Source organism: Rana temporaria, chromosome 10, assembly GCF_905171775.1.
Source record: "Rana temporaria chromosome 10, aRanTem1.1, whole genome shotgun sequence".
Lineage (NCBI taxonomy): Eukaryota > Metazoa > Chordata > Amphibia > Anura > Ranidae > Rana > Rana temporaria.
This window is the reverse complement of record NC_053498.1, coordinates 6,442,270-6,465,498: the sequence shown is the minus strand read 5'-3', so window position 1 is coordinate 6,465,498 and position 23,229 is coordinate 6,442,270. Positions and strand designations below refer to the sequence as shown.

The 23,229-nt window shown below is 43.6% G+C and overlaps 1 protein-coding gene across 1 annotated transcript in view; it reads left to right on the top strand.

Moving 5' to 3' along the window:
• The window catches only part of LOC120916226 (IgGFc-binding protein-like), a 117,905-nt gene extending 96,964 nt beyond the window's left edge, over positions 1 to 20,941 (top strand). Inside the window, exons 32-41 of the mRNA XM_040327087.1 lie at positions 2,128 to 2,459; positions 4,546 to 5,116; positions 6,950 to 7,548; positions 8,088 to 8,652; positions 10,127 to 10,707; positions 12,324 to 12,894; positions 15,729 to 15,928; positions 17,625 to 17,990; positions 19,742 to 20,031; positions 20,738 to 20,941. Coding sequence (XP_040183021.1) covers positions 2,128 to 2,459; positions 4,546 to 5,116; positions 6,950 to 7,548; positions 8,088 to 8,652; positions 10,127 to 10,707; positions 12,324 to 12,894; positions 15,729 to 15,928; positions 17,625 to 17,990; positions 19,742 to 20,031; positions 20,738 to 20,747 — 4,085 coding nt within the window. The 3' untranslated portion in view covers positions 20,748 to 20,941. The remainder of the gene's footprint in view (positions 1 to 2,127; positions 2,460 to 4,545; positions 5,117 to 6,949; positions 7,549 to 8,087; positions 8,653 to 10,126; positions 10,708 to 12,323; positions 12,895 to 15,728; positions 15,929 to 17,624; positions 17,991 to 19,741; positions 20,032 to 20,737) is intronic.
• The last annotated feature ends 2,288 nt before the right edge of the window (positions 20,942 to 23,229 follow it).

The following is a 23,229-nucleotide window of genomic DNA, read 5'->3' as shown; positions in this document are numbered from 1 at the left end:
TCAATTAGCACAGAGAACAGACAGATGGCTGGAGGGGATGGCATTAGCATCTCCTTACACTGTATGTCCCAACAGTATGAATCAGTCACTCTAACCTGGCATATACAGGGTCCCAGGCATACAGCTCACAAAGAGCACCGTTCCCCCAAATGCCAGGGCCCATGATCGCAAGGCAAGAGGATAGCATTCAGTCCCCTCCAAAAGCCTCTGTCCCGGGTGAGTCTGTCACAGCATCATCATAGCAACTCACCTTTTCACGTAAAAATCATCTGCCCTGCTCTAGCTTCTCTGGCTGTTTGTTGAGATGGGGACACAATTGTATTTAGTCTGCATAGAGCCCGGCCTCAATGTAACGGCAAACTGATGGGTTTATTGGAACATCAAACCAACCAACATCACTAAATAACCCCCCCAAGGTTCTTGTCCACGAAATAGAACAAAAGAAAGTAGACCCTTATAGCAGCAAATAGGTGGCCGCCAGAGATTTATTATGGCCTAGGCCGACAAGGCCCAGGCCTAGGGCAGCACTTTGCGGGGGGCAGGGAAAAAGCACATATCTTCTTTCCTCTCAAATCACTCCCCAGCACATATCCCCATACCACCCTCTCCCCCCAAATTAAAAGATGCTCTGCCCCCCTGTCCTCATCCCACCCTGTCCCTCTGTCCCTCCCCCTGTCCTCATCCCACCCTGTCCCTTTGTCCCTCCCCCTATCCTCATCCCACCCTGTCTCTCTGTCCATCCCTTGTCCTCATCCCACCCTGTCCCTCTGTCTATCCCCCTGTCCCCATCCCACCCTGTCCCTCTGTCTATCCCCCTGTCCTCATCCCACCCTGTCTTCATCCCACCCTGTCCTCATCCCACCCTGTCCCCCTGTCCTCATCCCACCCTGTCCTCATACAACCCTGTCCCCCTGTCCTCATCCCACCCTGTCCCCCTGTCCTCATCCCACCCTGTCCCTCTTTTCTCATCCCACTGCGTCCCTCTGTTCTCATCCCACTGCGTCCCTCTGTTCTCATCCCACTGCGTCCCTCTGTCCTTATCCCATTAAAATGACAGGGCGGGTCTTAAAGAGGAAGGGGTGCGTCATATATAAAGTAGGGGGTGCATGAGTTTCACCAGGCCTAGGGCAGCACAAAACCTAAATACACCCCTGGTGGCCGCCAGGGCCGCTAATAAGGGAGGACCACCAATCCTGTAGGGGGCCCGGGCACACCGGGGGGCCCAAACAGCAGGAGAAATGGGTGTGTTCAGGCAGAGGTGCAATTACAGAAATATGCCTTGTGCGGCTCTCTGCAGCTGCTGACAGGTGGTTTCTCTCCCTCCCGCCGGCTTTCAGCTGCTGCAGGGAGAGACACAGACACAGGGCATCGTTCGTGTAATCGCTTCCCCCGCACAATCCCCCTCCTTGTTTTGCCTACTTCTGATCCCTCCATGTGCACCCCCCTGTCACTGCACTGAACCCCCTCCTCCTGTGGCACTGTTGGCTTCCATGTTCTGTAAAAAAAAATGTAAATAATAAAAAAAAAATTATACATAAAACAAACAAAAAAAAAAACGATTTAAAAAGGGTTAATTTACACGGCCCCAAGTGGTCAAAGGATTAAAGTGATTCTAAAGGTCGTAATAAATAATAATAATAATGGTTTCACACAAAGCAGCCTCTATCCTCTTTTTTTGGGTCCCCCACCGGCACTCCTGGCTCTTTTCCTCTGCCGAGTGCCCCCTGGAGTGCCATACTCCTGTGAATGGACATTGTCCATTCACGCACAGAGCGTGGTTCAGCCCCTCCCCCACTCTCTCCTCATTGGCTCACTGGCTCACAGTAGCTGGAGCCAATGAGGAGAGAGAGAGACCAGGGAGAACCACTGCTCCTATGCACATCTCTGGATCACGATGGGACTCAAGTAAACAGCTGATGGAGAAGGTAATCACAATAGCATTGTATTTATATGCTTGGGAAATGGAAAGGGTCACACAAAGGCTCATGTGAAGGTGGTGACAGGAATTGCACTTCCATCATCCATTAGAGTGAATCGTCTTTCTGGTCTTTCTACAGCTGCCCTCATTCTTCACTCACTGATTCATTTCACTTGTTCTTAAAAACCTTTTGTTTTATGGTTTTGCAGATCCATGCAAATTCACTACCTGCCGCCAGAAAGAGACCTGCCAAGTTCAAGATGACAAAGCGGTTTGCGTGCCAAATTATGCGGGCCTGTGCTGGGCCTGGGGTGACCCCCATTTGCGTAGTTTTGACGGCAATGAATTTGACTTCCAGGGCACCTGTACCTATATTTTGGCTCAGTATATCGGATCCGGCAGCTCTTCCCTGGAGCCATTTGAGGTTTCCATCAAAAATAACAACAGAGGGAACCAAGCAGCTTCTTTTGTCAAATCGATGAAATTGAAAATCTATGGGGTGGAGATTTTTGTCCAACTTGGTGATTTTCCTACAATCCAGGTATGTGATTTAGATTTTTTTCCCCTCTATGTTTAATTCATATAAGTTAGGATGGCCTGCTTCATGACCGGAACAGTTATTTAGGAGATTTTTAATTGTTTATTTGTATTTTTTAAGACAGGGTTCTCCAAACTTTTCAAACAAAGGGCCAGTTTATTGTCCTTCAGACTTTAAGAGGGCCAGATTGTGGCCAGCAGGGGCAAAAAATGTCACAGGCTCTGCATGAGAATAAATATGGCCTCAGGGTTGGTGGTCAATAGGAGTAGTGCCCCTATTAGTAGGAGGAATTGTATCCCATCATTGGTATCGGTGGAAGAAATAGTGCCCCATTGTTGGTGTCAGTAGGAGGAATAGTGCCTCATATCAGTGGGAGGAATAGTGCCCCCAAGGGCCGGACAAAGGCTAGCAAAGGGCCACATCTGGCTCTCGGGCCACAGTTTGGAAAACCCTGTTCTAAGGTTTACCACACTAAATTTGGTATTGCTTTTTTGTAAAAAAAAAAATCTGGCCTAATAGATTAACAAAAAGACTCATTTAGGGTTCATTCACACTCCCTTTGACTTTAACACACCTTGAAGCACCTACCAAGTTGTTGATGCTTCAGTGATGCTTGTTTGAAGTTTTAATGAAGCTTGGTAATGCCCTGAGTGTGTTGGTTTGCTATTTGTTTTAAATAACCCAGTAGTACTCACACTCAGCTGATTCTCAGCTCATTGGTATCCCTGTTCAACAAGCCCCCAGCTTATCGGTACCCTTGTTCAGCAGATCCCCTGCTCAGTAGTACCCCCAACTATGCTGATTCCACACTCAGAAGTAACCCCAGCTCTGCTGATCCCACACTCAGTAGTAACCCTCAGCTCTGCTGATCCTCTGGTTTGCTGACCCTCCTCTCTCTGGTCCCTGCTTACCTCCTGTTATATTGCTGCCACACTGCTCACCACATGTGACATCTTCTAGTTTCTCCTGCTCTGGTCCCCCACCTCTGCCACTCAGTCTTATCACTCAGGTCCCCACTCACCTTCTGCTATAGCATTCCCATGTTACACACTACATGAGCAGTATCCTAGTTGCTCCGCTTCAGCTCGAACCCCACTCACTTTTCTGCTGCTCCACACTGCGCCCCAGATGTGACGTATGCACCAGACACTTCCAGAATATATACACATGAACTGGAAGTGACTTCTGATGTCATCTTACAAGTTCACTTGTTGGTTTCTCAGTGCATCCTGGGATATCTCATACCTCCTAAAGAAAGTGAAGCCAACACTGAATAAAAGTCCCTAAAAAGCTTCAGGTGCTGTTAGCGAGCGTTGTCATAGACTTCTATGGAGGCTTTGGAGACACTTTGAAGCACCAAGAAAGTGGGATGGAGTATTATTTTGGAAGTGTTGCAAAGCAAACACAACATGTGAACAGGACTGTAAGGTAACCATTTTATTTAGGAGCTTTGATTAGCATTCAGAGTGTTTTAAAAAAGCTCGTCCAATGCGATTTTTCAAAACTGGGCACCCCTTCCATAGACTCCCATGTTAAACGTCAGTCTAGTCATGGACACAGTGAGGCATGGGCACAGTGAGGCATGGACATGGACACAGTGAGGCAAAGTGAGGCACAGTGAGGCATGCAGATGGACACCCTAGGCTTATACTCAAGTCAATACATTTTCCCTATTTTTTTTGTGGTAAAATTAGGTACCTCGGCTTATATTCGGGTCGGCTTATACCCGAGTATATACGGTATTACTAGTCATACAACATTAGAATTCTACTATAGCTTGTGGGCGGAGAATTCGACCGGAAATGTACGATCGCGGCCTCATACAGTTTAGCTGCTTCGTCAAATCTTCTTAGAACATTTGACAGACACCATAAGCCTTCAATTGACAGATTCGACCTTAATTCGGATTTTCGGACAAATGCATTTTTTAACAAAACAAAATAAATAAAAACAAATTTCGGGAGTATCTAAATACATAAATAAATTCTGAAACAGAATATTTCAGTGTGCACATGTCATTGTCTAGTTGTTGCTGATTTATGACAAAGCATCTATTGTACTGTTGACTTACTATGTCTTCTCAATGCAGGTCAATGGTGTAAAGACAAATCTTCCGATTAGTCTCAGTGATGGGAAGATAAATGTGAGTCAAAGTGGTTTAAACGCTGTTATAAAAATAGCTAATGGAATTGTTGTCACATTTGATTGGAACTGGTACTGTACAGTAACTATTCCCAGTAGCTATTATAACCTTGTATCTGGATTGTGTGGAAACTTCAACGAGGATCCAAAAGATGATCAAAAAGCACCCAATGGAACAATAATCAGCTCCATTATAGACTGGGCTTCAGAGTGGAAGCTTTATGACCAAGATCCATTCTGTTTTGATTACTGTCCCGGTGAATGTCCAGTATGTGAAGAGGAGAAGAAGATCCAGTATGGCAATGAGAAGGCTTGCGGCATGCTGTTTAAAAAGGATGGTCCTTTCAGAGAGTGCTCTAAGGAAGTCGACCCCAAGAAGTTTTTCAATGCCTGCCTATTTGATGTCTGTATGAATGATGGAGCACAAAGCATTCTATGTCAAGCTCTAGAGGCCTACTCAACCACCTGTTTAGGCAAAGGTCTTAAGATATACGACTGGAGGACACCCTCTGGCTGTTGTAAGTCCATTGATTTTCTTTTATGCATGTGTTCTCTGAAAACAATAAATAATCAAAAATGTAGGGAATAACATTCATTGGCAAAATTAATATATTTTGGGGCGCAAGCATTAGTGAAAATATATCCTTTGTTTGGCATGGCTTTGAAATCTTGCACCACCAAATCCGAAACTCTTTTTATTAGGAATTTCAAAAACAAATGACATCACTTTTCTATAGTGGCGGCTGGTGTTTTTTGTTTAGGGGCGGCAAACAATCAAATCCCCCCACCCCCCATGGCAACTCAAACCCCCCACCCCCGGTGTCTGCCGGATGGTCCACCGGAACTTACCCCATCTAGGTAGCTGGCATCGGAGCGGCAGCGGCAGGGAGTGGGCATTCAAGGAGCGGCGGCAGGGATCGGGCAACCAAGGAGTGGTGGCGGGGAGTGGGCATCCAGGCATCGGTGGGGACCAGGCATCGGCGGGGACCGGCATCCAGGCATCGGCCAACGACTCTTCTCCTCCTTGCTTCCACTGTGCATCTCCTCCCCTCCTCCTAGGCATCCAATAGGATCACCTGTCCTTTCAGCCAATCCGGTGATAGGTATAAGACCCACTTCCTGATTGGTCGGGAGGAGGTTCAGTGTTGCAACAGCCAATATTCATTTGGCGGGGATATATTGATTTGCTGTGGCAAAACACCTGGGTGGGCTCTAATCAGGTGCTTCAAAGAAAAAACCTGGCCGCTGTAATTCATGCGCCCTGAAAAGGGCCAGATGCATGAATAGGGGGTGGCCGTGGCAGCCATGGATAGATTCATGCTAAGCATGATTCTATCTATTGTATGTAGAGGGTGGCCTGGATAGAGGGGGCGGCAAAATCGCCCCTTCTTTTCTACATAGTCACCTTCCTTTGTGATGCCAGACAAACTACCTTATTTTCCAGCGTATAAGACAACCTTTTGCACCGAAATTACACAGCCAAAAACCGGGGGTCCTCTTATACGCCGAGTGAAGAAGCTGCTCTATCGATATCAGCCCGCTGGGTGCTCTTTAAGGCTGTATGTATTCTGTATTCTGTATTCTGCGCCGCTCAGCCAATCCCGATGCACTTTGTTGATGATAGAGCATGCTAAGCCTGCTCGGATTGGAGTAATAACCTCTGCCAATCCGAGCAGGCTACATTATGTAGCCTGCTCGGATTGGCAGAGGTTGTTATTCCAATCCGAGCAGGCTTATCATGCTCTGTCATCAACACAGTGCATCGGAATTGGCTGAGCGGTGCATATACAGAATACATACAGTCGTGTTAGTAGAAGTTTGGTGAGAGACGATTCACGCTTTTCAGCCTCGTGCTTCTCAGTCCGTTACAGCGTGACGAATGTGCTATCTCTATTACAAACGCTAGTTTTACCAGACTGCACACTTCTGTCTCGTACTTGATTCAGAGCATGCGTGGAATTTCGTGCGTCGGAATTGTCCACATACGATCTGAATTTACGAGAACAGATTTTGTTGTCGGAAAGTTTGAGAACCAGCTTGTTGTCGGAAATTCTGACAGCAAATGTCCGATGGTGCTTACACATTGTCAGAATTTCCGTGTATACGCGGCATTAGATGTTTTTAATTCCTGCTGTATCTCAAAACAGGAAGTTGGGGTAAATATGCCCAATGGGACACATAGGGTAAAAAAGAAAAAGGAAAATAACTGACAGAGGATTTAACCACCCTACAATAAAACTTAGCAGAAAAAAGTATTGACTTTAGATATAACAATTCAATTTTTTGGCATTAGGATTTACAATATTTTTTTTGATTTTCATAATAACTTGATGTTTTGGCTTCTCTTCCAGCTAAGGTATGTGGAGACATAAACAGTCATTACAATGCTTGCGCAACAGCTTGTCCCGCCAGCTGTGCCGACAGAAATGCCCCAGCCAAGTGCACAAGACCCTGTATAGATACTTGCGATTGCAATGCGGGTATGGTCCTCAGTGGAGATAAGTGTGTTCCAATTACCAGCTGTGGCTGTCAATACAATAGTCAATATTATAAACCCAACCAGTCTTGGTATGATGAGCAATGTGCTGTCCTCTGCAAATGTGATCCGATATTGGGAACCATAGACTGTCAGCCAACTAGCTGCAAAGAGACTGAGACCTGTATGCTGGTCAATGGAGTACAAGGCTGTTACCCAACCAAATATTCAATTTGTACATCCACCGGGGATCCTCATTACTGCACTTTTGATGGCAAGAGATATCCATTCATGGGCAGCTGTGTCTACCAGCTGGTGAAAGTGATGTCACGCGACTCGTCCCTGACTCCATTTACTATTAATGTTGTGAATGACCACCGAGGTAACAAAGCTGTGTCCTTCACCAAAGATGTGATCATGGAAGTCTACAATAAGACCATAACCATGAGTAAAGACTACCCAAGACAGATCAAGGTAAATACTTGGTAACTTTCTTATAACTGTTGAGGGAAATTGCTAAATTTTATTGGGGATGCAAAGCTCTAACAATTAGCGTATAACAATTTACAGATTTCAAAAAATGTTGTACATACAATTCATACAATTCAACTGATGGAGATTGTTTGTGTAAGGCCTCGTACATACGATAGGTTAACCAGAGGGCAACGGTCTGAAGGACCGCAAGGCAGGAGTTTTTCAGGCGGTATTTAGGCGCTATTCTTAGTGCTAAACCGCCTGAAAAACTCCTCAGTGTGAAAGGGGTCTAACAGTAAAGAACCCTCTACGTAGCTTAAGGTTAAACCTCTTTTCTTCTAATTTTAATGAGTGGCCATGTGTCTTGTTAAACTCCCTTCCGCAAAAAAGTTTTATCCCTATTGTGGGGTCACTATTCAATTTTTTTCTATTGTGTTCCATTATGTAGAAGGGTGATTAGATTGGAAAACTCACCCTATAAAAATAATTAAATGTTTAATATATGGCAATTTACAGACAACAATTCCTTTTTCACCTAGGTTGATGGAAAACTTGTTGACTTACCCTACTATTGGGATTCACCAAAGATCATGTCATTTATCTCGGGAAACAACATTGTGCTCAAAACGAACTTTGATATGACATTGACTTATGATGGATGGAACAACGTGAATGTGAAACTCCCAAGTACCTACAAAGGGGCAGTTCGTGGACTGTGTGGTAACAATAATGGAAACTCCTCAGATGACTTCACCTTCGAAGATGGTGCAGCTGCCAGAACTGCAGATGAATTTGGAAACCACTGGAAAGTGGGAGAAGTGGAAGGATGTAAAAGCATTTGTTCCGATTGTCCAACATGTACCAAGAAAGATCAAGAATTCTACAAGAGCGAACGTTACTGTGGACTTCTCAAGAAACCTGATGGACCATTCAGCCAATGCTACAATGCCATTGATCCAACTCCTTATTTTGACAACTGTGTGTTTGATGCGTGTGCATACAAAGGCCACCAGTCTATTGTCTGTGCCAGCATAGCTACGTATGTTTCAGACTGCCAAAGGAATGGATCTGATATCAAACCTTGGAGGAAGCCATCTTTTTGTGGTAACTTTTTATTTATTTTTATTAATTTTACTCCTGTGAGGTTGTTTCCCCGTATGTTCAACTGAAAGCTGTTTAGTCACATTCAACTCTTTGTGTTCTTTAATTATAAAGATGAATCATAGCTTATCTAAGTAGCTTCTTCAGATCCAATCCTTCACCACTCTTTCATGGAGTTTCTCAGTTTGCAATGAATTTGAATGAGAGGCGAACCTTCCTTAGCATTGCAGTACAATGTCCGGTTGAATGTAACTAACTACTGCTGGATAGACATGCATACATAAGAACCTTTACAGGCATAATCTACAGCACTGCTATAATGGTGGAGAAGCCAACCACCCAAATGACATTATCTTAAGGTATCACCTCTATAAAGAACTAAAGCAACTCATTGATAAAAAAGTATACGTCCAGACATAGTAATTATTTTCAGTGTTAGTAGAACACAGTGGCAGCTGGTGCTCCCCTTTTTTGGGAGGTGGTAAAACCAACCGACACCCCCCCCCCGTCACTTGATCATCAGCCCACCAGCCCCGCACTTACCCCATCTAGATCACAGGCAGCGTATCTTCCTCGCTCCTCGTCGACTTTCGGCTTCTCCGGGGTCTCCTTTTCCCTGGCTTCACAGTTGCCTCCCCTGTGTCTTCTCCTCCTCCTTGGTGGTCATTACGATCGCTTCTCCTCTTGGCCGATCAGGAAGACAATGCCGAATATTAATTTGCTATTGTCACACAGCTGGGTGGGCTCAGGGCGCAGTTTTAATTGAAAATGTTATGATGATAACAGAAGGCGAAAAAGAAAAAGGGTGCAAAGGCATGCAAAAGATCAATACATTCCAGCACCTGAGTATACATTCTTGTAAATTTTCCTCTAATCATCTAAGCTAACATAGCAATCTAACTTGTCTATATTATTTATAGATGCCCACCCCAGACCACACTTGTGATAGCCACAACATATAACTTTAGTTATTACCAGAATGGATCAAGTCCTGCAACCCTCAATTCCCCGGGCGCCCAAAAGGGATCAGACTGCATCCCAGGGGACGGGGTCACAAAGCCCTCTCCCGTGGCTCTCAGAGTGGCTCAACCTTATTTGAACGGTTCGGCCTGAGCATAAGTTTGGGCCGAACTTTGGTTGTAAAGATGTTCGACAAAAAATATGCGTAGTTCGGGGCAACCCCAAAGTTCGGGTTTGACCCCAAAGCACCTTGTCCCCATGTTGATGGGCAACAAGGGTGTTCGGCTCATCCTTGTTGCCCATTGGCCCAGCAGAAAAAGATACAAAGCAGAGGCACAGGCGCATATTAAAATAGAACAAGACCATATTAAAATAGAAAAAAAGGTATGTTTCCTGTAAATTTTTGAGTTGTTGGATAGTAGAGTTGGACTAGTAATGCATTTCACACACATGTTTATACAGTATGTATTGCCCATACAAATACATTACTTTTAAATGTTTCACATCTATTTTTCAGAAATGGATTGCCCCCCAAATAGTCAATATCGGCTCCTGGGAGATGGATGCCCTACTACTTGTTTTGGCTTAATTCCTCCACCGGCCTGTGAGCAATCCCTCACTGAAGGCTGCTACTGTGATAATGGTTTCATTCTCAGTGGAAAAGACTGTGTGCCTATTTCAGAATGTGGCTGTGTCTTTGAAAACAACTACTACAAGAGGGAGCAAGACTTCTACCCCGACAGTCTCTGCCAGAGAAAATGTACATGTGACATGCATGGGGTGGTCACCTGCAATAACATTTCCTGTGGCCCAGAAGAAGAATGCAAAGTGGCCGATGGTTTTATGGGTTGCCATCCCAAAGAGTTAGCCCAGTGTATAGTCTGGGGTGATCCTCATTTCTTGACTCCTGATGGCATGAAATATGATTTCCAGGGTACCTGTTCCTACCGACTTATCAGAGTGAAGAAAGGTGGAGTCAATTTTGAGGTCACGATAGATAATGAACCGTTCGGTAAAATGGCAGTTGCTAAATCTGTGACTGTTACCATAGGAAATTATGTTATACACTTGGGAAGAGCGAGACCCTGGAGTGTTTTGGTGAGTCCATTTTTTTAGTTACTGTATTATTCAAATAAAAGGTTACTTTAGTGTTAATAACATTTACCTAATAGCTTGTTTGAATGCTAACTACAACCCGTATTTGTTTTACAATTTTACGAGTAATTGTGTAATAAATAAAAAAAAAAAAATCCTACAGAGACGGATTAACGTAGGGGCTATTGGAGCTGCAGCTCCAGACCCCTATCTTAATAGAGGCCCAGCCACCCAAAAAAAAAAAAACAGACTTCACATAGAAAGCAATGGACTGACGGGGAGAGATCTCCGCTGACTGGCCCGTATTCCGCACAGGGAACCTATAGGAAGGGGAACCAAAACTTGTATCGGGAACAAAGGGGAGTAGGATCAAGGCAGCAGAGGTCTCAAGGTAAATGTACTAGGCAGAGAGAACGATCAAAGAGCAGGAACAGGATAATGGCTAACAGTATCTGGCAACAAGCAAAACACTGGAGCAAGGTGTAACAGCAGAGAAGGGACTAAAAACCCTTCCAGCAGCCGGCATCAGGTGGAGACTGATTACTGGAATCTGGAACTACAAACTTTCCTTGCTGGAAGGCACGGTGCCACCAGCAGGTGATCCAGGTCTTGACACATTGATTTCAGTAAAATAAAATGTTTTACTTTGGTGCATTGGAGTAAACTGGAGGTGACATTTTGCTAACATTTTGGCCTAGATTCACGTAGGGCGGCATAACGTTGTGCCGGCGTAGTGTATCTTTTTTACGCTACGCCGCCGCAACTTAGAGAGGCAAGTGTTGTATTCACAAAGCACTTGCGTCTTAAGCTACGGCAGTGTAGCGTAAATCGACCAGCGTAAGCGCGCGTAATTCAAAGTAGGCAGGTCGTGGGCGTGTTGTATTTAAATTAAGCGTGACCCCATGTAGATGCATGGCCGAACGAACGGCACATGCGCGCGCATGCTCAGTATCACGTCGTATTTACGCCCAAAGATACGCCGGCTCAATGCCTGTGACGTGAACGTAACCTACGCACAGCCCCATTCACGTACGACTTACGTAAACGACGTAAAAAGATACGCTTGTTCCAACGTCCATACCTTGCATGGGCTGCGCCACCTAGAGACCAGCTTTATCTTTACGCCGGCGTATGTCTTACGTAAACGGCGTAACTAATTGCGACGGGCATACGTAGATTCGTGAGTCAGCGTATCTTGCTCATTTACATATTCGACGCGGAAATCAACGAAAGCGCCACCTAGCGGCCAGCGTAAATATGCACCCCAAGATACGACGGCGTAGGAGACTTACGCCGCTCGTATCTTGGCCAAATCTATGCGTAACTGATTCTATGAATCAGGCGCATAGATACGACGGCGGCCATTCGGACTTACGACGGCGTATCTGGAGATACGCCGTCGTAAGTCTCTGAGAATCTGGGCCTTTGTCTTTCATTCATAATAGTCCTTATAAGTTTGAAGAATTTCGTAAATTTTGCTGTTGTGACCCTCATATTTGGTGCTTTGTGTATGATTATGTCATTTATTACCATAGGATGGTTTGTAAACACCCACATTATATATATTTTTTTGTATCATAATAAGATTTTTAACGCATACTTTAATATGTATATTTCAGATCAATGGAGAGAAGTACAATCTTCCATGCCGTTCTTGGAACCATGACATCTGGATTAACAAAGAAGGAAATAACATATTTGTTTATTCCAAATTTGGCTTTGTGGTTATGTATGACCAACAGTTCTTTGTTTCAGTCTGGATCCCAAGTTCCTACTCGAGCCTCACCGAAGGTCTCTGTGGAAATTACAACAAGAACCCCAATGATGACTTCCGTCTTCCTAATGGATCCATTGTCACTGATAAAACAGTTTTTGGTGACTCTTGGGCCGTAGCTCGGCATGGGTCGGACTGCAAAGGATGTTCTGGAGATAAGTGTCCAACGTGTGATCAAGTTAAAATCGCTGATGCCAATTCAACTACCAAGTGTGGAATGATTGTAGATCCTCAAGGTCCATTCAAGGCATGCCATCAACTGGTCAAACCTGAAATATATTACCAAAGCTGTTTGGTGGATGTCTGTTCCGGACGTGTAAGCCAGGAGGCCTTATGTGCCAGTCTGCAAGCCTATACAGCATTATGCCAAGAGCAAGGAGCCAAAATAGGAGCTTGGAGGAACATCACTAAGTGCCGTAAGTCATTTATAACATTTTCGATAGATTATGTATGTTGCCAATTTGTAAACAAGACCATTAGGACCTCATAATGGAGGAGAGAGATGCGATGCATTTCTCTCCTCCATTCACAGAGAAAAAACATGCGGGCGGGCTTCACAGTGACTGATCGCTGTGATAGCCCATCAGAGGCGATCACAGCGATCAGATGACCTGGAATCGGGAGTCCTGAACATTATCACAGGACATGGGGACCCCAGCTCTCACATTTTTGCTGTCGTAAATTCCGACAGAAAAAGTCAGATGGGGCCTACACACGGTCGGAATTTCCGACCAAAAGCTCACATCGAACTTTTCTTGTCGGAAATTTCGACGGTGTGTACTCCTCATATGACTGAAAACCAAGCGATCAAACACCGCCCATCACTCGGTTCAAACATGGGCTTCAAGAAAATTCCAGTTCATAAAAGAGTTAGCAAACAAATGCTCCTCATAGTGCAGTAACTTTAAATACTATCAAAGTGTAATCAAATCAGACTTACATAGGTAGTATAATATTCATGTGCATATGAGTTAAAATCACCCAGTTGGTGGATTTCTAGTAATTCCGGTTAACTTCCAGTATACTTACGATATGCGATGATGTCAATGGAAGGCTCCGCCCTACGTGTTTCGTCATCAAACGACGTCTTCCGGGGCATCATCATACCAGCGCATGCAAATTGGGCTTTTGATTTGTCGCAACACTGATATACTGTACCTTGCCTGTGGGATCCCACTAGAAGCTGAAAAGCACTGGAGAAGACACCAATACTTCAATGATCTCCACTAGCTTCCATGTCCCATGTCAAGTGGTTGCCCTTCTGCATTGTGAACACAGGAGGTTGGCTGCTCAACTTGGCCACCTTTCAAAGGATGCTTTGCATTTTCTCCATGAAGGCAAATAATTGATCGGATGAGGTAGGAATTGTGACATAACTGCACCCTTCTCTCCACCTCCAATCAGAGAATGATTTGCATTCATTTTGAAGATGCAAATAATTCTCTGAATGACACTTATGCTGAACAGCTAACTTCCTCTATTCAGAATGCAGCAGGGCAGTCGCTTGACATGGTACCCAGAAGCAGATGGAGATCAATGGAGTAATGTTGTCTTCTACAATAGTTTCCAGCTTTTAGAAGAATCCTACAGGTATCTATATACTGTAGTTGGTCCAAGCTGGACCAATGTTACTATGAAAAAGTATCCATACCCCAAATTTCTTCTTCAAATTAGAAGTGTAGCGCCTTGCTCCCAAATGACTGGGCGCTATGTTAAATTTAGTGGGTGTCTGAGCCGATAATATGGCTCAGACTGTATGATTTATATGAAATTAGCCTCTGTCCTGGCAGTGGCTGTGTTTGATAGCATTTTCCCACTGTTGCCTGTAGGTGGGGATACCCCCACAGGCCAGTGTTGGAACACAGGCAAGCCATGGGTCATTGAGTATCTTTCCTCGGGAACAGCCCAGTGGGAGTGGTGCCCGCTGTGCATGCCGAGAGGGGATACTTAAGGGGCAGACGCCATATTTTGGGGTCCTTCGCCTTGTGGCCCTCCTTGCACGAGGTATGCGTTGCCTGATTTCGAGCCTCTGGACCACGTTGGCCCGAGGCTGCATCTCTATCACTAGGCCCAGTTATGCTGACTGGGGCCTACAAATCAAGAGGGATCTCAAGCTGTCCATCTAAGCAAAGGAAGCTACATTTAATAAAGGAAACCAGGGGAGGACCTGCCCTGGAGGAGACCAAGCAGAAGGCTTATGTCTCGGGATAAGCCTGGTGAGGAGGGATCCACAACTCAAGTTGTCCTACAGTTCGCCGGGTCAGCTTAAAGGCTCTTTAACTATACGGCTGGAAGTTCGGGTATTACATCCTGTGGCAGAGGATTCTGGACTGTTCAATAAGTTCTCAATCAGTCTGTGGCAGAGACTGTTATCGAACTGTTTTGTGCATCATCCCGGCTGCTAGGCCAGATGAGAGGGGTCTATCTGGGTGAGCAATACCCACTCAAGAGGGAGTGGTGAATGACTTTGGAGTTTAGGGTTTTTTCCCCAGTGATCTTTACTGAGTACCTGAACCTTCCCTTCACCCTTCACCCTTCTACCTTCTTCACAAGTTTTGAGCAAAAGAATAAAACCTGACAGCTAGAGGTTTTACATCTTGTGTGGACATTGGACAGGGGTCAAGTCCTGGGGAAAAAAGTGTGGGAACTCCCGCCCAAGATCCACTCCCCCACCAAAAAATAAATAAATGATACGCTCATATGCATAATTACTAAACCGCAAGTTCTTTCTAAATCCCGCGATAACTCGCGGCAGACCTCCGCAATGTCTCCTGGGAACAATGACAAAAGCTCCCAGGAGACATTGTGGCATCGAGGAAGTGACAGAATGCCCACACACTACCTGATGAATCCATATACAGGAAGCGGCCAGTAACATAAAGGATTACCAAGGTTCGCCTGCCCCTGACAGTGACTCGAGCTGGGCATCGCCGCTTAGTGAAGGATTGGCTCGGGCGGCTCGGCTGCTCTAGTCCTGCAAAGGGAACTGAGTTCCTGCTGTGAAAAAAGTGCAGGAACTCCGTTCCCACGCGTTCCCGCAAGACTTGAGCCCTGACATTGGAGTTCTTTCAGACTTTCTTCCCCTAAACAATGAATGTTGAGGTAACGTGCAGGCCCAAAACGAAACCAGCAGCTCCTACGGGGGTAGTGCTACACAAGTTTTCTTCTTTTTTTTTATTGACCAGCTTTTGCTTACTTTTTTTTCTTGGCTATCCCTTGAAAAATATCCATGTTCTTTTGTATTTTACAGCACTCTCCTGCCAGAAGAACAGTCACTATGAGCTTTGCACTCGGACGTGTGACTTCACATGCCATGGGCTCCTGATGGCCAGCACATGCAGCAAAGATTGCTTTGAAGGATGCCAATGTAACACTGGCTTTATGTTTGATGGTGAAAAATGTGTAACGATGGACAAATGCGGATGCACTCACAATGGAAGGTACCTAAAGGTAAGCTATGGTAGAATCTCATCACTTTATGGTGTTGCCTGCTACCTTCAGTAATTATGTACTTATGTAGTGTCAACTAACTACACAAACCATTACAGAGAACATTTTTTAACCACTTCCCGCCCGGTCAATAGTAAATTGATGTCCGGGAAATGGTTGTGTTATCCTGACTGGACGTCTATTGTCCACTTCACCCCTGGAAGAATCGCCTGCCCAACGACCGGGCCATTTTTTGCGATTCGGCACTGAGTCGCTTTAACTAACAATTGCGAGGTTGCGCGACGTGGCACCCAAACAAAATTGACCTATTGTTTTCCCACAAATACAACTTTCTTTTGGTGGTATTTGATCAGCTCTGTGTTTTTTATTTTTTTGCGCTATAAACAAAAAACAGCGTCAATTTTGAAAAAAAGAACAATATTTTTTACTTTTCGCTATAATAAATATCCCCAAAAATATATAAAAAACATATTTTTTCCTCAGTTTAGGCCGATACGTATTTTTCTACATATTTTTGGTAAAAAAAAATGCAATAAGCGTATATTGATTGGTTTGCGCATAAGTTATCACATCTACAAAATAGGGGATAGTTTTATAGCATTTTTATTAAGAATTATTTTTTACTAGTAATGGCAGTGATCTGCGATTTTTATTGTGACTGTGACATTACGGCGGACACATCAGACACTTTTGACACTATTTTGGGACCATTGTCATTTATACAGCGATCAGTGCTATAAAAATGCACTGATTACTGTGTAAATGACACTGGCAGGGAAGGAGTTAAACACTAGGGGGCGATCAAGGAGTTAAGTGTGTCCTAGGGAGTGATTCTAACTGTGTGGGGGGGGTGGGCTACCAGTAACATGAGAGAGATCACTGCTCCCGATCACAGGGAGAAGTAGACCTCTGATGCCCCGTACACGCAATCGGGATTCCCGGCGGTAGAAAGGCCGCCGGGAAACCCGGGGGGGAAAGCCGAGAACCTGCTCAGTCACTTTCCCCGTGTATTCACCAGAGGTTTTCCTGTGCGGTGAGAGCTTTGGTCGGGAATCCCGGCCGTGTGTATGCTCCACCGCAGTGTTTCCCATAGGGAAACTTCCGGGAAAAAGACCACCGGGAATCACGGCAGGAAAAAAAGAGAACATCTAATTTTTCCTGCCATGATTCCTGGTGGTTTCCCTGTCGGAAAAACTGCCATGGAGCATAGACACGGCCAGTTTTCCCGGCCAAAAGCTGTGATGGCAGTTTTCCCGACGGGAAAATTGGGCGTGTGTACGAGGCATTAAATGTCACTAGGCAGAACAAGGAAATGCCTTGTTTACAAAGGCATTTCCCCGTTCTGCCTCTCGGTCTCACGATCGCGTGCCGCCGTCAAACACCAATTTCGCGGGGCCCTGCGGGCACACTCGTGTGGCGTGCGACAGAGCGCGCACGCCTGCAAGGCGGAAAACTTAAAGGGACATACCTGTACACCCATTTGCCTGCCTGTGCCATTCTGTCGATGTATAGGTGTGTGCGGCAGTCGGCAAGTGGTTAAAGAAATTCTAAACCCATTCACAAAAACCACCAAGTTTTCTTCAACATAAAAAAAAAACATATGTTTTCTTTTTCTTTTTTTTGCAAATGTATTAGCGATATGATCAATATATACAAAGTTACCAATTTCTTTGTTGACTTTTTTTTCGGAACACAGGCCAATGAATCATTGATCTCCGAGGATTGCTTACACCAATGTACCTGCCAGTCAGGAACCGTGTCCTGCATCAATGCAACTTGTGCAGCCGATGAGGTGTGCCAACTGAGAGATGGAGTTCGAGGTTGTCAGCCAAGGGAGTCCCAGTGCACACTAAGCCCCGACCGCCAATTTATTACATTTGATGGGGTCTCAGGGGAGTTCCCTTTGCATGGGTCATATATATTGTCTTCATCTTCCAACACAAGCCAGGACAAGCAGTTCATAGTTGTCTTTGATGCCCACAAATGTGGCGGAAAGAGGGCATCGCTTCAAGTATTTACTGGTTATGGTTTGATCTCAGTCAACGAAGATCGGGAGGTCTGGGTAAGATTTTCTTGAGGATTTATTAATGTACAGTATATGTAAACCCAATCACCATTACCTCCATATTATGGATTATACCGTGTTTCCCCTGAAAATAAGCCCGGATCTTATACTAATTTTGGCAAATCAAAGACACGGTAGGGCTTATTTTCAGGGTAGGTCTTACCATGTAATGTACTGTCTTCTCTCTCCCTCTCCCTCCCTGCCTGTCCGGAATCCCCGGTGTGAACTGAATTAAAATGCTTGTAAAATCCTATAATTTACTATAGTATATAATGTACAATGTGTGTGTTTCTGCAATATAATTTGTCCAAATACCTTCGTTATAGCGCCGCTCTGCACTTCTGTGCCCCGCCAGAGCTCTCTTGCCCATAATTATATTACAGAAACACACACATCATATACTACTGTAATAGAGTGGATTATAGGATTTTACAAGCATTTTATACTAGGGCTTATTTTTGGGGTAGGGCTTATATTGCCGCTCTCCTGGAAAATAACGCTAGGTCTTATTTTTGGGGAAACACGGTACGTTTCAAAATGATGTTGTTAAATAGATTTCCATTTTAATGAGCTTTTTTTATGTTCATCCAAAGAAAACATCTCCTTTGATCCCCCCCATGATGGACCTCCGCTAATCTCTGAGGTTGATAAATATGAACATCACTCTCTTCTGCTAGCCACTTTAACCACTTGACCACCGGGCCTATTTTGGGAAAAAAAAAACGGTTTCATGAATTAAAAAATAACAAAACAGTAAAGTTAGCCAAATTTTTTTGTATAATGAGAAAGATGATGTTACGCCGAGTAAATTGATACCTAACATGTCACGCTTTAAAATTTCGCACACTCATAGAATAGGCGACGCTTTAATTTTTTTTACAGGTTACTATTTTCGAGGAGGTCCAGTGCTAGAATTGTTGCACACGCTCTAACGCATGCAATGATACCTCACATGTGGTGTTTGAACGGCGTTTACATATGTGGGCAGGACTTGCATGCGTGTTCGCTTCTGCGCGCAACTACCGGGTACAGGGACATTTACATTTTTTTTTTTTTACTTAATTTTTCTATTTTTACACTTTTTTTTTATCACTTTTGTGTCAAATAGACCCCACATCTCTCTTCCAGGCTTACAAGCATGAAATCGGTGAAAAAACATTCACCGATCTCACACCGACAGCCGCGATTGCGGCTTTGTTTACTTCTGGGTACCGGGCGTGACCCGGGCCTCCGACGGTCATAGAGATGACTGGTGAACATCTGGTCACCAGTCACCTCTATGCTTCCCCAGCCAGCGCCGGCCCGATTCGCTCTCCAGGCCCCCGATGGCACGGGAGAGCCCGGAGAAGCACCGGATGGCGGCGGGAGGGGGGATGTCTTTTTTGTTATGGCGAGATCTGGGTTAAAAAAAAAACAAATCTCATCTTTATTTTTAAAAGCAAAAGATCAAAAAAAACTGTTGGATCGTTTCTCTGGCAAACCAGTAGAAACAGTAAGCATGTCCCCTCCTGCCACTTCGGAAGTGTTCCAGGAGCACATGAGCCACTTGGAATGCTTTCTTGAGAAAGACAACCACCGGCTGAAAAAAAATGATACAGGGTTTTGTCTGACATCTTCAGCCATAATCCTGGTAAACCACTTGCAAGCTGCAAAGTATATATACGTTTTGCGTTCGGCGAGTGGCTAGAGGAAACTGTTGGTGTATTTTTCATTATACAAACTTGACATTCTTTGGTATTCTTTTGCAGTTGAATGGATGGGAGCTGAAAGGCGGGACTGAGCTTGGAGCTGGTGCAGTCAAGGTTAAAGTTTCTAAATTCAATGTAACCATTGAGCTCCGCGGCATGATGACTGTGATCTTCAGCGCAAACGATGAAATCAAGTTGATTGGTAAGGAAGACATGGCTGGAAAAGTAAATGGGTCTTGCGGGAACTTCAACAGAGATCCCAATGACGATCTTCGATTAAAGAACGGTGAACCATCCAGAGATGTGGCCTTCACAATCCAATCCTGGGCTGCAAAACACCTCTCCACATGGTAAGACCACCAAATCATCCTTTTACTGAGCTACGGTAATATCCCTGCCAGGTACTCGGGATCGGCAGTTACAAATGTCAGGAAGTGGCGCTCTGTGTGTAAACCCAGAGATCCACGTTATGTCAGGGAGAGAGGCGACCGATGGCGTGTCCCTTGTACATAGGGACACAGATCGGTCACCTCCCCCCAGTCAGTCCCCTCCCCCCACAGTAAGAATCACTCCCAGGGAACACATTTAACCCCTTGATCACCCCCTAGTGTTAACCCCTTCCCTGCCAGTCACATTTATACAGTAATCAGTGCATATTTATAGCACTGTTTGCTGTATAAATGTAAATGGTCCCAAAATAGTGTCAAAAGTGCACGATATGTCCGCCACAATATCGCCGGCCTGACAAAAATCTCAGCTCGCCGCCATTACTAGTGGTAAAATTAGGTGCCTCGGCTTATATTCGGGTCGGCTTATACTCGAGTATATACGGTATACACTACTTTATTTCACAAGATTACGCAGATTGATATTCACTTTTTATTTTACAAATCACTCATATACAGTATTTATCAGTAAAAGCAAAATCTAGCGTTAGGACACATTAACATTAAAATGTCTTCATATTCGAATTCAGGTGTCTACAGATCTTTATTAAATGTTTTATTTCTTATAACCTTGCAAAAACAATTTATAATTGTATTCTGTTTTTTCTAGCATGGTGTGAAAAAAAGAAAAAAAATATCTGCTTTCTGCAAAAGATTCAAAAGTAATACATCTTCAATTCTTCATATATTTTTTAATAAGAATTTTCAACTTTGAAACAGAGAATATAAGACGTGCCTTGATTGGAGCAATATACTTACTAAGCAACTGATTGTACCTACAGTAATACTGTTTTATTTGTTTTAGAAAAAAAATCTTGGTAATATGTCACTAAAAATATATAAGCATACTGACTGTGAAAAACGTTTTGGAACCAAAGATACAACTATAAAATTGTATTATTTTTTATTTTATTTTTATCATTTGCTTTTGAATGCATAAAAAAATATAAAAAAATACTTGTCAGCGGGAACTCTGCTCCACTTAAAAACTGTGATAAACCAAACCCTTTATATTTCGATGTTTTTTTTAACAAAATCTACCATATATATACCATATACCATATTAAAAAAAACAATATCAGTAAAAAGATTTTTTTTTTTTTTTTTTTTACGTTTCAATCTAATTTATTGTTCATAATTTATCTTTAAGTCATCTTTGCATTAATCTTGCTAACTTGCTTCTACATTTCTACAGTCTACAAACTTACTATATACATTTTGTCTGTTTTAAACACAATAAAGCTTATTTTATCAAAAGCGGTGCCTTTTTATTTATTATATTTATGTATTTATTTATTTATTAATCTGACTATAGGAAACCTGTCAAAAAAAAAATCATAATTGCAAAATACATTTTTCCTAATCACATCCTACATCCTGTAACCTTAACCACTTGCTTACTGAGCACATATACCCCCTTCCTGCCCAGGCAACATTTCAGCTTTCTGCACTGTCATGCTTTGAATGACAATTGCGCGGTCGTGCGACGTGGCTCCCAAACAAAATTGACGTCCTTTTTTTTCCCATAAATAGAGCTTTCTTTTGGTAGTATTTCATCACCTCTGCGGTTTTTATTTTTTGCGCTATAAACAAAAATAGAGCGACAATTTTGAAAAAAAACACTATGGCCCGGATTCACAAAGCACTTGCACCGACATTCTTGCCACTGATCACCAATGTAAGGGACATTCTTCTCACTGATCACCAATGTAAGGAACATTCTTCTCACTGATCACCAATGTAAGGAACATTCTTCCCACTGATCACCAATGTAAGGAACATTCTTCCCACTGATCACCAATGTAAGGGACATTCTTCTCACTGATCACCAATGTAAGGGGCATTCTTCTCACTGATCACCAATGTAAGGAACATTCTTCTCACTGATCACCAATGTAAGGAACATTCTTCTCACTGATCACCAATGTAAGGGACATTCTTCCCACTGATCACCAATGTAAGGGACATTCTTCCCACTGATCACCAATGTAAGGAACATTCTTCCCACTGATCACCAATGTAAGGGACATTCTTCTCACTGATCACCAATGTAAGGGACATTCTTCTCACTGATCACCAATGTAAGGAACATTCTTCTCACTGATCACCAATGTAAGGAACATTCTTCCCACTGATCACCAATGTAAGGAACATTCTTCCCACTGATCACCAATGTAAGGAACATTCTTCCCACTGATCACCAATGTAAGGGACATTCTTCTCACTGATCACCAATGTAAGGAACATTCTTTCCACTGATCACCAATGTAAGGAACATTCTTCTCACTGATCACCAATGTAAGGGACATTCTTCTCACTGATCACCAATGTAAGGGACATTCTTCTCACTGATCACCAATGTAAGGGACATTCTTCCCACTGATCACCAATGTAAGGAACATTCTTCTCACTGATCACCAATACGGGGCATTCTTCCCAATAACCAGTGGTGAATTGGTTTAATCAGGGTAGCCTGAGATTGAATTTTTTTTGCAAGGGTTCCTCTATAGTGAAAACATTGAGAAAGGTTGATGTAGAGTGATCCGTGTAATTGGTTTTCTGTTCCAGCATGCAGATACGTAAGCTGAGACAATCTGACCTGTAGCAGAGGATGTATAAACCTCGCTCTCTTGAAATGGGAACATTATAAGTCAATAGATTTGGCTCATGTCTTCATATTGGTCCTCACACCACCGCCGGTCATCACGGTACAGTTAACCGCTGATGAAAAAAGTCCAATTGCCTTTATAACAAATGGATTTTTAGTGGGACAAGCTGGATAAACCCAAACAATTCAAAAGATTCATCAAAGTAAAAAGTAAATGAGGCAGAGCGCGATGAAAGGTAACAATCTGTATACTTTGAGTTACTGGGATCCTATTTATTATAGACAGACCTTTGAGAGCCAAAACTTTTTTTACATTTTATTTTAGGATATTTACCTCAAATACTGACTTGTTTCTTTTGTAAAATTATGTTTTTTGGGCTCCTGTCCACTTTTTTCAAAATAATTTCTATGGAACAATTCCAAGTGTGGTTTGGTATCTGCATTACAGTTTACAGAGATATAGTCAGTGGTGTATTTTGGTTTTGTGCTGCCCT